General features: G+C 33.5%; 1 protein-coding gene across 4 annotated transcripts; it reads left to right on the top strand.

Moving 5' to 3' along the window:
• The first annotated feature begins 923 nt into the window (after nt 1–923).
• Nucleotides 924–13,913, top strand: LOC124373447 (methionyl-tRNA formyltransferase, mitochondrial-like). 4 transcript variants are annotated; one of them, XM_046831821.1, is made up of 6 exons: nt 924–1,044; nt 7,145–7,375; nt 8,453–8,575; nt 10,844–11,022; nt 11,845–11,974; nt 13,830–13,913. In XM_046831821.1, exons 2-6 carry the CDS (start codon nt 7,194–7,196, stop codon nt 13,870–13,872), a joined length of 657 nt encoding a protein of 218 aa, XP_046687777.1. In that variant the 5' UTR covers nt 924–1,044; nt 7,145–7,193; the 3' UTR covers nt 13,873–13,913. The 4 variants fall into 4 exon arrangements, with proteins under 4 accessions (XP_046687777.1, XP_046687778.1, XP_046687775.1 ...); XM_046831822.1 differs by having other exon boundaries at nt 958–1,044; nt 7,178–7,375; XM_046831819.1 differs by lacking the exon at nt 924–1,044 and adding an exon at nt 1,107–1,607 and having other exon boundaries at nt 7,178–7,375.
• Nucleotides 13,914–14,406: the final 493 nt, after the last annotated feature.

Below are 14,406 nucleotides of genomic sequence, written 5' to 3'. Positions count from 1 at the left end.
CTCATATTATTGAAAAGGTTATCAATATTTGTGAGTGCAGTCTGCATTTTAACCAGTACTTGATCAATTTTCTTATTACTTGAGTACAAAGCCACATCATCAGCATATTGTAGGGATATGACTCCTTCAGGCAAACAGTTGTTTATTTCTGCCAAATATAATTAGAATAGCAATGGGCTCAAGGTGCTTCCCTGAGGTAGATCTCTACAGGTCACTCTAAATATGATGCCTTGGTTTGAAACCAAATAAAGTGATCTACCCACAAGCCAATTTTGACAATGATTGATAAACTTTTTGGGAACACCATAAATGTACATTTTTTATGAGTCCTATTTTAGAGTCAATGCTTACATTCGAATTTGGGCTTGTTGGGGCCTTTGGACTATGGAAAATATTATGGCCATAGTATATCGTTTTAAAATTCATCCTTAAAGTACACAAAACCTAAATATGTGAAACTTTCTTCAAAATTTTACTTAAATAATTGAAGCCATCTTTCATATGCATTAGAAATGTGCATCAAGTAAAATGAAACGAATAATATTCATTATTTTATCTCGAAGTGTAAGAATCTTTCTCGGTTGTAGTCACTTGCCGGTAGGCGCATGTGTATTTATAATAAATTGTATATTTGAATGGATCCGTTGACTATCAGATGGACATTCAAAATTAGAAGAACCATGAAATGAGCTTCTAAAATATCTGACAAGATTTTTTAAAACGCACCTCAAATACGCTGTAGTATTATCATGCAATTAATAATTTCAAAACGATAAGGTAAGTTACTATGTTTTACAGCACTCTTCTTCCTTTTTATCTGTATTCTTCTTTCGACTACAGTAAGAACCTATTTTTAATATTTACATGTTCGATCACAAATGGATTATTTCAAAACAAAAACCTATTTTGCTGCTTTTTTCATGTTTTAATTTGGCGTGTCCTTATGGAGAATTGTTGCTATTGGTATTTTTATACTCACTTTCCTTAAATATGTTTTATAATCAATACGGCATGGAATTTTGGTGGAACTTTCAATTAATTGAGGTATATAAAAACTTTTAAATTCTGAGAAGAGCCAACTAAATTGCCTACAGTGGAAACACTGTTAGGCAGACGACAGTGTTGCTTGTTGTGGTCTGTGGAGTCTTCATTAGGTCGATGTTGTGATGTTTTTGTCTTTTGTAGGTTAGAATTTATGGGCAATTGCAACTAGAACTCCACTTTTTTAAACTACACCACGAATAAAATCTCGAAATAGTTTTGAGCACTGTGTTACTAATTTTAACTAGTATCACAATAAAACATCAGGTGTACAAAGTGTAGTTAGATTATAATCATTATTGATTTTTTGTTACTTAACCTAAAAAGCTAAGTTTCTAGGCTAATATTACAATGAATTTAGGTTGCTTTAAAACAATTTATTGTGTTAGTTTATTGAATCCATTTTCTTCATTTGTACAAATTACAAGAGCAGAAGTTTTTGGAAAATGCTATCATCGTTTTAAACGGAACATTTCATCTAATGTCAGTGGCCCCCCTTGGAGAATAATATTTTTTGGTACAGATGAATTTGCTTTGAAGAGTGTCCAACCATTGTGTGCAAAACTGTAAGTTATTTTAAGTTTACGGTTCTGGTATCTGTATGAAAAACTGTATCGCTTCAAAGATTGTTGTTTTGTATAGGACTACAAATAATATTTATTAGTAACTATCCCATATGAAATCAAAGATAATGTTTAGTAGATGTATTGAGATTTAATGTAATCTCCCAGAATTCTGGAGGAATTTGCAGATGGTCTACTGTTAATAATGAGAATTCATTGTAGAACTTTCGGTACTTTGGGATTATACCGTCCACACCCAGACATGAATCGTTATTTAACATTTTGCTTCTACCGATTACTAGATTAGCGTAGAACAATATTTCGTCAATATTAAACAAGAATTGTCTTATCACAAACCCCTCCCCATCCTCAGACAGAGGTCAAAGTCGAAAGGTCTAGTAGATAACATGATTGCAGAGTCTCACCGCCCGTTCAGCTGGTGCGTCGCTTTGTTGTACTTCCGTGTTTTACCCCTACATTTCTCCAAACACAAAAATTCAACAAAGACAAACATTACCAAACAAAAACTACACTCTTTATTGAAAAAAAAACACGCAAAACTTGGGTACTTTGGGATTATACCGACCACACCAGTATGAAGAACACAAAAATATAAATTTATAGAAACAAACATGATATAACGAAAAAAAACAACTCTTTAATTACAAAATTACAAACTTACAAGCATTTCCAGGCATTGTGATCGGTATTGTTGTCGCTGTTATCTTTCTCGAGAATCCCGATTACGACAGGCCACGCGGCATTACATGATTTGCACGGTACATAATTGCCTTTCCATTACAATTCAATTTATATTTATGATCAGATCCTCTAGAATTTGATATTTTACTGATAGGTACTATCTTGGGGGATGTTTTTCTTTCGTTGACATCAGCGCGAGGCATGGCACTCGCATTTTGGGTGGCGGAGTGTGATCAAGAATAAAAACAAGTTTTGAGTGTTTTTTTTCAATAAAGAGTTTAGTTTTAGTTTGATCATGTTTGTTTTTATTGAATTTTTGTGTTTGGAGAAATGTAGAGGTAAAACACGGAAGTACAACAAAGCGACGCACCTGCTGAACGGGCGGCGAGACTCTGCAATCACGTTATCTACTAGACCGCTCGACTTTGACCTCTGTCTGAGGATGGGGAGGGGTTTGCGATAAGACAATTCCTGTTTTATATTGACGAAATATTGTTCTACGCTAATCTAGTAATCAGTAGAAGCAAAATGTCAAATAACGATTCATGTCTGGGTGTGGTCGGTATAATCCCAAAGTACCAAAACTTGTTTTTATTCTTGATCACACTCCGCCACCCAAAATGCGAGTGACTCCGGCCATCAGCGTGGACTTCGGCAGCACCTGGTGCTGCCCCGCCCGCGCTGATGTCAACGCAAGAAAAACATCCCTCGAGATAGTACCTATCAGTAAAATTCTAGAGGGGCTGATCAGAAATATAAATTGAATTGTAATGGAAAGGCAATTATGTACCGTGCAAAAAAAACTTAAATAACCATGTGATGCCGTGCGGCCTGCCGTAATCGGGATTCTCGAGAAAGATAAGATAACAGCGACAACAATATGATCACAATACCTGGAAATGCTTGTTGATTGATGGAATGTTAGTTCTGTTACTCAACTACATCTTTTTATTAAGTTCTAAGTTCATTGAAAAAGTGTAAGCGTTGGGGGCATATTACGGAATCTGACCCCATTAACAATTGATAATCGTTGTAAGTTTGTAATTTTGTTATTAAAGAGTTGTTTTTTTCGTTCTATCATGTTTGTTTCTATAAATTTATATTTTTGTGTTCTTCATACTGGTGTGGTCGATATAATCCCAAAGTACCGAACTTTCTCATGGTATCTATATAATAGATTAGATGGGTACTGAATAAATTGTTAGGGATTGTTGCTGGCAGTCCTTAGAGGTTATGAAGATATTTTACTTACTGGTAATTATAGTACATGGTTTTAAAAGCCACAGGCTGCTGGTAGATATTTTAAAATTGATATTTCTTTAGTAAATTGGAGATCCTTCAGGTCCTTAAATGTTTTAGATATTTGGTATAATACATTTTTTTGTCTAGTCCATTTATTACTTCCTTGCCATCCAGGCTCTCTCTTCGAACCGTGCGATAAGTATTTCCATGGCAGGATAGTGTACAACTGAAAATTAAACCATTCCATGGAACACTGTTAAGATCGAAAATATGAATGGAGGAGAAGTACGAATGACAGATTTCAGTGTTGGAGAAAATATCCTCTAATTTTGAAAAAGGAGAAAAAAAGTCAAACCTACTAATGAAATGTCTTCTTCACAAATCGAATGTGCTGTATTGCTGCAACAAATGGAGCTCGAGAAAATTCAAATAGAAAATAAAATATGTAAATACAGCTATGGAGACAGATGAGCTTCTTGATTCATAGAGTAATAAAATTTACCAATAAACTTTATTTAGAATATAAAACATCACTTAAAAGAACAAAAATATTATAAATTAATACAATTTTATTTATGAGTGTGAATGTGTTGTGTGTGTCTAATTTACTGGTGTGCTTTTATACCTTATTGAACAAATACAATTAAATATTTAAATTAGTGTACATTTACAAAATGATGTGCTTAAATCAGTCTTTGGAATAATAACTTATATGCTTAATGCCCAACATCTTTCCAACATAAATAGTAATAACATTTTGCCTACAATTTAAATAATTTTTCAAACCATATAGAACCAGTAGATTTTTGTTCAATAAATACTACTTACGTATAAATTTTTTGCTATATATTTCTTTTATTTCTTTATTTGCTTGGTTCTTGAAAACAACATACTTATCTGTATTGAGTATTAATAAAAAAATACACTAGAAAAAATTACGGCCATGTTTGATAAAACTAAAATGACATATGAAATAATAAAATACCTATTTAATACGATAAATAAGCCGTAAAATTTATAAACTAAAAGCAACTCTATTAAATTACAAGAAAAATTTCATACCAAAACAAAAATGAAGTACCATTGAAAACACAGGTTTCATCATGTCTTGATGCATTTCAATACCTCAATCTTTTGTAACAGCATTTTTAAAGTGGTCTCCCACTGCAACTTCTTCTTCTCTCTCGAAAATAGGATTATTGCCAAGGTGATATAAAAAATTATCTTTTGAAATGTTATGCAGAGTTGCACAGCACACAATGAGTGTGGAAGTTCTTTCAGAGAAATCTGCAAGAGGTTCCCTACTATAAGAAACCGTTTTTCTAATTTGACAGGAAACTCTCAACAATAACTCTTTACTAAGCGTGCAGCTGAGTATTATAGGGATGTTTGAAGTGAGTAATAAGCCATTATGAAATGTCATACTCCAAGTCCACCAACAGATAAGCAGCCCCATCATATCTGATAACTTTTCTCACCTGGTTCTACCTCAAAATTCTCGAGTCGTGAACTCAAACCTCATTACCAAACCAATCTGTGTATAATAAAATACACCAATAACCAAAGGCAGCCTAAAACAAGTCTGCCACAAGAGTCAAGCATCATTTATTTCTCTTATTGAATTTGGAAATTTAACACAATGATGTGCTCGGTCAATGATACAGTTCATAATATTGTGAAAAAGTCTTAAAAACTACTGAGTGATCGACTCCAGATTTATTAAAATCTTCAGCCACACCAAAATGAAAACTGGTATTAGTACAACGTGTAAGACAATTCCATTTTCTCCTTTAGTGGTAAAGCTTTTCCACGTGTACACTTTCAGACAATAATATAATTTTCACTTTCATCCTTAAACTGTAAAAGTTGTGTGTCAATGATATGACAACGTTCACGGACTTACACTCATAAATGTGCATGAATATCGGCCTGATATGGAGTCTGACTTATGTCAGGCTCCAGAAATATGAAACAGAAGGGTAGTAGGTGTTAAGTAGTCAAAATACTATGGAGTCTGGGAAATGTGAAGGAAGTACCATGCTATCCTTTGGTAGGACTTCATTTTGGTTCACTTGACATGAAGTAATTCCTTCAAAATCAGTATAATGAAGCAAGTACTACTTTTTATTCACCTCACTCATTGTGATATAAAACAGATCACAAATAGCTGTTTAGTGAAATATTTGTGAATTGCTATATACTAGTAGGCTAGTACTAGCTTAGCACTTCTGGAGGGATAAAATGGTGGGATGGGAAGGAGCTTGTGCTGAATGTAACTCTGGGTAGACACTCCTTTCATTTATTTGTCTTGTGTCTAGTTTTGTTTTTTTATAATTTTTACTTTATTTGTAAACTAAAGTGTATAGTCAATATATATTTTTTAAAGTATATGACAAAAAGTGTACATATTGTTTGTTTTGGAATTGTTAATACAAAATGTAAAGTTTTGTTTGAGTGGCTAAAATGAATAAAAGTATATTTTTACGAATTTTCTACTTTTGACCATAAAAATGTACCACTATTCTGATAAGTTAAATTTTAATTGTTTTCAAACTATACAGCTTATTTTTGTGAGTAAATTGGTGTATAACAAATTATATTTTGCTCATTATATAATTGTACAGGATAACAATATTTTAAATATGTTCAAAGGGTCGATTGGGTTCATATCATGTCATTCGGAGGGTTACTCTCTTTCAGTATACAAATCTACAAAACTGAAGGCATCTACATTTGTATTTCCTTCTGCCTTTGAGAAACAAGGATACATACAAGTCTTTCCTTTATATTCCATTACCTAGATATTAGTTTTATTTGAGGTTGAAAATGTGTGATTACAGTTGGAATAAAGATTTTAATTTAATTAGTTTCGTTAATACAGGTAGTGGCCTAGGTGGTCTGATACATACTTCCTGTAGGTTATATTAAACACTGTTAGTAATTGTACTGTTCAATATTGAATATTAAATAATCATTAACATTAATCTTCTTGTATGAAGAATAAAAATATGTGGATATTTTGTTAAATTTTGAATCAATATTAAAAATGTGCCAATGTAACATTCGGTTTTGTTTTAATATGAAATATATATCAAAATGTTACATCAGATCTGATTGTAAATGGGACGGTTCAAGAACATATTGAAGCAGTTGTATGATGTAATCCTATTTTAGTTCAGTCTATTAACAAATGGATATCTCTATTGTATTCTATGAGCATTTTTATAATAACCACAAAATGCCTACAGATGCTGGTAAAGAAATATATTTGACTGTTTGATCGAGGAAAACATCAATAAATTGAATTGTTTAAGAAATGTTTGGTTCACTGTTTGATGATGAAAATTGTATTTAATACTCATTTTTTCTTGTCCTAAGGTCACATGCTAATTTCACACACATAAAATAATATATTCACAGATACTTTTTAAAATATCAATTTAATATTTTTACACAACTTATTAAACATTTCAACATTTTATGTACTGTATTTTATTTAAAACATACTTTAATATTCATATGCATTGTAAATATTTATTGTTGTAAGCAAATGTAAGAAAAATTGTTTTTGAGATTGCCATATTGTCTGGTTTCAGGAGGATAACTAGTGTACTGTAATTTGTTTACAGTCGCACTGGGACCCTCATGAGTGACTTGGCGATTGTGTCGAGACCAGGCTCTGTGGTCCGAGCATTTGCAGAAGATGAGAAACTGCCTGTTATTGAGTGGCCATTCAACCATAGTGTGATCGAGAATAAGTTTGACCTTGGCATTGTAGTATCATTTGGTCATTTAATCCCTAAGGAGATCATCAGTGCAATTCCTTTGTGAGTACTTAATTCATTGGTATATATAATGCAATATTTCTAGAGGGGTTAAAAGACACCCAATAAAATAAGTTTGACCTTGGCATTGTAGTATCATTTGGTCATTTGATCCCTAAGGCGATCATTAGTGCAATTCCTTTGTGAGTACTTAATTCATTGGTATATATAATGCAATATTTCTAGAGGGGTTAAAAGACACCCAATAAAATAAGTTTGACCTTGGCATTGTAGTATCATTTGGTCATTTGATCCCTAAGGCGATCATTAGTGCAATTCCTTTGTGAGTACTTAATTCATTGGTATATATAATGCAATATTTCTAGAGGGGTTAAAAGACACCCAATAAAATAAGTTTGACCTTGGCATTGTAGTATCATTTGGTCATTTGATCCCTAAGGCGATCATCAGTGCAATTCCTTTGTGAGTACTTAATTCATTGGTATATATAGTGCAACATTTACAGAGGGGTTAAGAGACAAAAATTAAAACAAGTTTGACCATAGAATTGTGGTAACATTAATTTTGTCATTTGATCCCTAAAGGAAATTTGGTTTTGTATTCTTCAATTTGATAGTTCACCAGATGGGGATTGCATTTAAAAGTTAATGTTTCCTTCTCTTATCTGTCATTTTAAAAACATGTCAGAATGGAAAAACTCCTGTTAACAAACTAAGTTGACAATTTGTAACTATGGACAATACACCATTTAATATTATTTTATCATATTAAATATTAATATGCAAAACAAAATATTAATTGGGATGTTGAAAAATTATACTACATTATTTTAACTAATATATTTTCCATTCTACCATTTTTCTGAAAATACTTATATACAATGTCATTAATATTAGTGGGAGTTTCAATAGTAAATAATAGGCTTGGAATGGCTGAAAAATGTTTCCTTGTTCAGTACATATAAAGGGTAATAAAAGTTTCTAGAAGTAGTTGCTGTATTTTGTCTGCTGTCATAATATTTACATGGTATTAAATTAAAACATCCACACATACATCTTTCAATGTCGTGTTCTTGAAGTAAAGACTAGGCTTGTTAACATAATGTTATTTTTATTCCAGAGGTATTCTGAATGTTCATGGGAGCTTACTACCGAGGTGGAGGGGAGCCGCACCCATACTCTACGCAGTAATGAATGCTGACCCTGAAACTGGTGTCACTATCATGAAGATAGAACCTCACAAGTAAATGATACACATGTATTACATTGTAGTTAAGGAAATAAAAGAAAAAATATTTGTATAAACCACGGTTCATAATATGACATACAAAGTTATTTCTGACTTTCGTCTACAAAATTTGATTATGACAAATAAAAGTTAGAGTTTGCCAAATTGCACCTGAGACAAATTTTGAGGAGTTACTCCAATTCAGCCTTATAAAATAATAAAGTACTGGCAGTTTGTTGTATATTCTGAGTCTATGGTTTATAAATATACAAATTTACTTCACATCAATAAATACAAAATAAACCAAAATCAAAATGGATTGGTATACAGACACATTGTATTTATAAATGCTTAAGATCATACCAGAATCCACTGATAGTCAGGTTGGCTGTACAATAGGCTGGAATATAACGCGTTTGACACTGGCAGTATTGTGAGACAGTACAGGTGTCCAGTACCACCTAACGAGACAACAACACAGCTCACTGACAGGTTAGTGGTGTGTGGAACCAGACTACTCATGCAGCATTGTGTTGTACAACAGGTTTGACACTGGCAGTATTGTCAGACAGTACAGGTGTCCAGTACCACCTAACGAGACAACAACACAGCTCACTGACAGGTTAGTGGTGTGTGGAACCAGACTACTCATGCATTGTGTTGTACAACAGGTTTGACACTGGCAGTATTGTCAGACAGTACAGGTGTCCAGTACCACCTAACGAGACAACAACACAGCTCACTGACAGGTTAGTGGTGTGTGGAACCAGACTACTCATGCATTGTGTTGTCAACAGGTTTGACACTTGCAGTATTGTGAGACAATAGCTCCTAACAAGACAACACCTCAGGTCACTGACAGGTTAGTGGTGTGTGGAACCAGACTACTCATGCATTGTGTTGTCAACAGGTTTGACACACTTGCAGTATTGTGAGACAATAGCTCCTCAAGAGACAACACCTCAGGTCACTGACAGGTTAGTGGTGTGTGGAACCAGACTACTCATGCATTGTGTTGTCAACAGGTTTGACACTTGCAGTATTGTGAGACAATAGCTCCTAACGAGACAACACCTCAGGTCACTGACAGGTTAGTGGTGTGTGGAACCAGACTACTCATGCATTGTGTTGTCAACAGGTTTGACACTGGCAGTATTGTGAGACAATAGCTCCTAACCTACGAGACAACACCACAGCTCACTGACAGGTTAGTGGTGTGTGGAACCAGACTACTCATGCATTGTGTTGTCAACAGGTTTGACACTTGCAGTATTGTGAGACAATAGCTCCTAACGAGACAACACCTCAGGTCACTGACAGGTTAGTGGTGTGTGGAACCAGACTACTCATGCATTGTGTTGTCAACAGGTTTGACACTGGCAGTATTGTGAGACAATAGCTTCCTAACGAGACAACATCTCAGGTCACTGACAGGTTAGTGGTGTGTGGAACCAGACTACTCATGCATTGTGTTGTCAACAGGTTTGACACTGGCAGTATTGTGAGACAATAGCTCCTAACGAGACAACACCACAGCTCACTGACAGGTTAGTGGTGTGTGTGGAACCAGACTACTCATGCATTGTGTTGTCAACAGGTTTGACACTTGCAGTATTGTGAGACAATATAGCTCCTAACGAGACAACACCTCAGGTCACTGACAGGTTAGTGGTGTGTGGAACCAGACTACTCATGCATTGTGTTGTCAACAGGTTTAACACTAGCAGTATTGTGAGACAATAGCTCCTAACGAGACAACACCTCAGGTCACTGACAGGTTAGTGGTGTGTGGAACCAGACTACTCATGCATTGTGTTGTCAACAGGTTTGACACTGGCAGTATATTGTGAGACAATAGCTCCTAACGAGAGACAACACCACAGCTCACTGACAGGTTAGTGGTGTGTGGAACCAGACTACTCATGCATTGTGTTGTCAACAGGTTTGACACTGGCAGTATTGTGAGACAATAGCTCCTAACAAGACAACACCTCAGGTCACTGACAAGTTAGTGGTGTGTGGAACCAGACTACTCATGCATTGTGTTGTCAACAGGTTTGACACTGGCAGTATTGTGAGACAATAGCTCCTAACGAGACAACACCACAGCTCACTGACAGGTTAGTGGTGTGTGGAACCAGACTACTCATGCATTGTGTTGTCAACAGGTTTGACACTGGCAGTATTGTGAGACAATAGCTACCTAACAACACAACACCGCAGGTCACTGACAGGTTAGTGGTGTGTGGAACCAGACTACTTATGCATTGTGTTGTACAACAGGTTTGACACTGGCAGTATTGTGAGACAGTACAGGTGTCCAGTAGCTCCTAACGAGACAACGCCTCAGGTCACTGACAGGTTGGCAGTGCAAGGAGCAAGACTACTCATGGAGTGCGTGAGAGACTTGCCACGGTGCCTGGAGATGGCAGCACCACAACCTGAATATGGGATCACTTATGGTGTGTAATCATAGTGGAAATACATTTACAGGTGCTTTACATTTTACAGTGAGTGCCTTTAAAGAGCGTGGAAGTATCAAATCTGTATTGAACTATATAAAAAGAAACTACAAAGTTGGAACAATGAATTAAAATTCATATGAGATTATTTGTTTATTTAAAACTTTTCAGTCTTCCAAGTGTCACTGTTTTGGACAGTAAGATTTGCCCATCTTGTTTTAGAAATGCCATATGAAACTTTTCAGTGTTCATTATTAAAAAAAAAACATCCAATACCTCTCAAGAGTTATAATCTGTGGATTTTTCGTTCTTTTTTATCTACAAATGAATTATAATTATGTTAATGTACTAATATGCTATGTTATGATCCTAATATGTGTTTTTGCATTAACAAATCTATTCTAATAATAATAGTTTTCAGTTTTTCAGATAATAATCTCTTTCTAGAGAATGTCTGAAAAATATTATTGTAAATTTCATATCTGTAATACATATACTATTTTTTGTTTCTATTTTTATCACAGTTACTGCAATTCTAACTTAATTTCATGCCGTTCCTATTATGGCAATTAATGATGGTATTGTATTGTAGCATTGAAATAAAAAAATAAAAAAACTAATCTAGCAAATAAAGCCAATTATCACAGTTACTGCGAAACACATCATGTAAGGCTATAAGACAGCCGGAGAGTAGTAGTAACATGCATGTACCGCAGCCATGTGTTAATAAGTGTATGTCACTTTTGACCCTATCAGCTTAAAAAATTAAGATTTGTAACGAAGGGTCTAGTTTACATTTAACTTCAGTATGTTCTTTTTCAGCACCAAGAGTGACAATGAAACTCTCTTACGTCAACTGGACAACAATGGGGGCTAAGCAGGTGTACGACCTTCACAGAGCAATATCACATCTATATTCTCTCACAACCAGTTGGCATGGAATCCAGACTAGGTTTGACAATCTTTAATCAACTGTAAATCAACTCATAAGTAAAATGTTTGGTTGATTAAATTTCTTTTGTAGAAAAATATATGAGTTTATTAGCTATCATATAAGTAGGAGAAAAACTTCTTTTATAAAAATAAACAAAATAAATGTTGTTTGATTTCAATTTTAGAGATGTAATAAATTACAATGAGACGTTTGATTTCAACCTTAGATGTTATAAATAACAGTAGTATAACTTATGCCACAATATTAAAACTGTATATTAATTTATGGTTTTATAAAAAAAACATTATCTTATTATAGAAAAATCAAAACTTATTTGTTTAGAATTATCCAAACCATTTTATACTAAAGTTGTGTTTTAAATTTTGTTTGTTGTACAAAATAAACAAAATAAAATATAGAATAGAGCTTACAATATGCAATGGCAGTTTTGTTTTTGTTTTCCACAGCTTTATAACTCAATATGTGTAACGTGTCTATAGTAAGGTTATCTACTATAAACCAATTACAACTATTTTTGGTTTAGTATAAGAGCGATCAATTGTGTTCTGAACTAATAATCCTTTATTTTAAGAATGCACAAGTTCCAATGGAATTCAATAATCAAACTCAGTATAAATTAATATTAATTTTAATGAAATTTTAAAATCAATAATACAGCAACGCCAAGCTATCTTTGTTACTTTTTAATTTATTCTCAATTATTTCATATTTTTAACACATCAAAAGTTCACAAGTCCAGTCTTAAAATTAACAATCAATCAATCATTCAATAATTGTGTCCTTCAAGTTCTCAGTGCTTATGTTTTCTACACAAACTCAAAATAAAAATCTTCATTAAACTTCAAAATTAAATAATCTTCTTCTAATATAAAATGAAACAAAACAATAAAATAAGACTTCTTCTCAAAATAAAAATCAAACAAATTAAGGTAATATTAATATTTAATTTATGAACAAACACAATGTCCAACTAGTTAAACTCAAAACTGTATCAATTTCAAACTACTTTATTTTCTGTAAATTTCCAATTTGCAAATTATTGAATTATCTAGAATTATCCGCTTGGCTTTGAATGTTAAATTTAGGAACTTGTTAAAATGTATATATAATCTCAGAAGATTAAATAAATTTTCTTTTTCAGTAGATTATTCCTGATTAAACCAAATTGAACAGGAAAATATCATCAAGTAATTTTCTATTTCAGTATTAAATTCTAACTTTCACAGTACCTCGCACTTCTCCTGAAGACTTCACCAAGTAACCAAAATGACTATTATAGATTAATTAATTCAAACTTGAGACTTTAAATTTTGAAAAGAAACTTTAATCTTACAACTCAACCTTCTTGCCGAAAAATCAATACGGCAAGAGTAGGCTATCACTTAACACAACTACTCTCCCTGAGCACACAGCAAAGAATCCCCTGAAAACGTGGTTGAAGCCACCGGAAGGATCTAGAAGTCCCTCCCACCATCTAATCAAGCTAACATTGGCCAATCAAAATTGAGCAACACAATGTCTGAGTTGAATGGTACCTATCCAACCCAGACCTGTAACCTATGCTCAATACCTAGATACAAAAGGAAGCTTCTAGCATTCCTCGAACCCGAATTGACAAGAAATTCAGCACTGCTGGTAGGCTCACAATCTTACAATTCAGTTATTATGTTAATTCACAATTCTCTTAATAAAAATATAAAGATTCCTATAAATAATTAAATAATATAGGAAGCATCCTATATCATGTAATTAAAGTTAACTTTGATGCTCTTATTACATTCAACTACTACACACATTATTTTTATTTCATTTATTCGTTTTACTAATGTTTGGTAAATATTTGCCCACTTAGGCTTTTAGATATAAAACTGGATCCCACAAACTTCTGCTTCTAGTCCAAAGACAGTATCAGAATCTTCAAAAACAGTCGGCTCTTGACTTCTTGAACTCCCCGACAGAGCCCAGTACGACACCACGATACTTCATAGACACATCCATCTCAAGGCCAGGAACAATATTCTACAACAAGCTGAACAGAACTATGAAGATTCAGTGTGGGGACGGTTTGTGTGTTTCTTGTGGTGGTGTGCGAATGGGTGGCAAGAACTTTATAAGCCCTCATGACTTTTATAATGGATATTTAACAAAAGTAAAGAAGACAGAATGGTATTTTACATAGTCTTCTGATTATTGTAATACAATGTATAGTCTTAGAAATCAATGGAGGTGATATTCTATGATCAGTAATGTTTAATTAAAGACTTGCTTAAATCTAAATTGCATGTAAGAAATACTTGCTGTACTAAAAAAGTGAAGAACTATGTTTTGAGTAAGAAATGAGACTGTATTAGTATATAAAAGAGAACTAGTTATTTTATATATTATGGATAAATAATAAAATATACACAAATAATTGTAATCCAATACTT

This window comes from Homalodisca vitripennis, unplaced genomic scaffold, assembly GCF_021130785.1.
Source record: "Homalodisca vitripennis isolate AUS2020 unplaced genomic scaffold, UT_GWSS_2.1 ScUCBcl_5601;HRSCAF=12401, whole genome shotgun sequence".
In the NCBI taxonomy this organism is placed as follows: domain Eukaryota; kingdom Metazoa; phylum Arthropoda; class Insecta; order Hemiptera; family Cicadellidae; genus Homalodisca; species Homalodisca vitripennis.
Note: the sequence above shows the minus strand (reverse complement) of the source record. Positions and strands in the feature narration are given on the sequence as shown.

What these genes read in the sequence shown, in the direction of transcription:
- LOC124373447 (XM_046831819.1), top strand. Translation starts at nt 1,393, where the DNA reads ATGAATTTAGGTTGCTTTAAAACAATTTATTGTGTTAGTTTATTGAAT. An exon ending in ATCATCAGTGCAATTCCTTT is followed by an intron (nt 7,376 to 8,452) that starts GTGAGTACTTAA and finishes TTTTTATTCCAG; the next exon opens with AGGTATTCTGAATGTTCATG. An exon ending in TGGCATGGAATCCAGACTAG is followed by an intron (nt 11,975 to 13,829) that starts GTTTGACAATCT and finishes TTGCCCACTTAG; the next exon opens with GCTTTTAGATATAAAACTGG.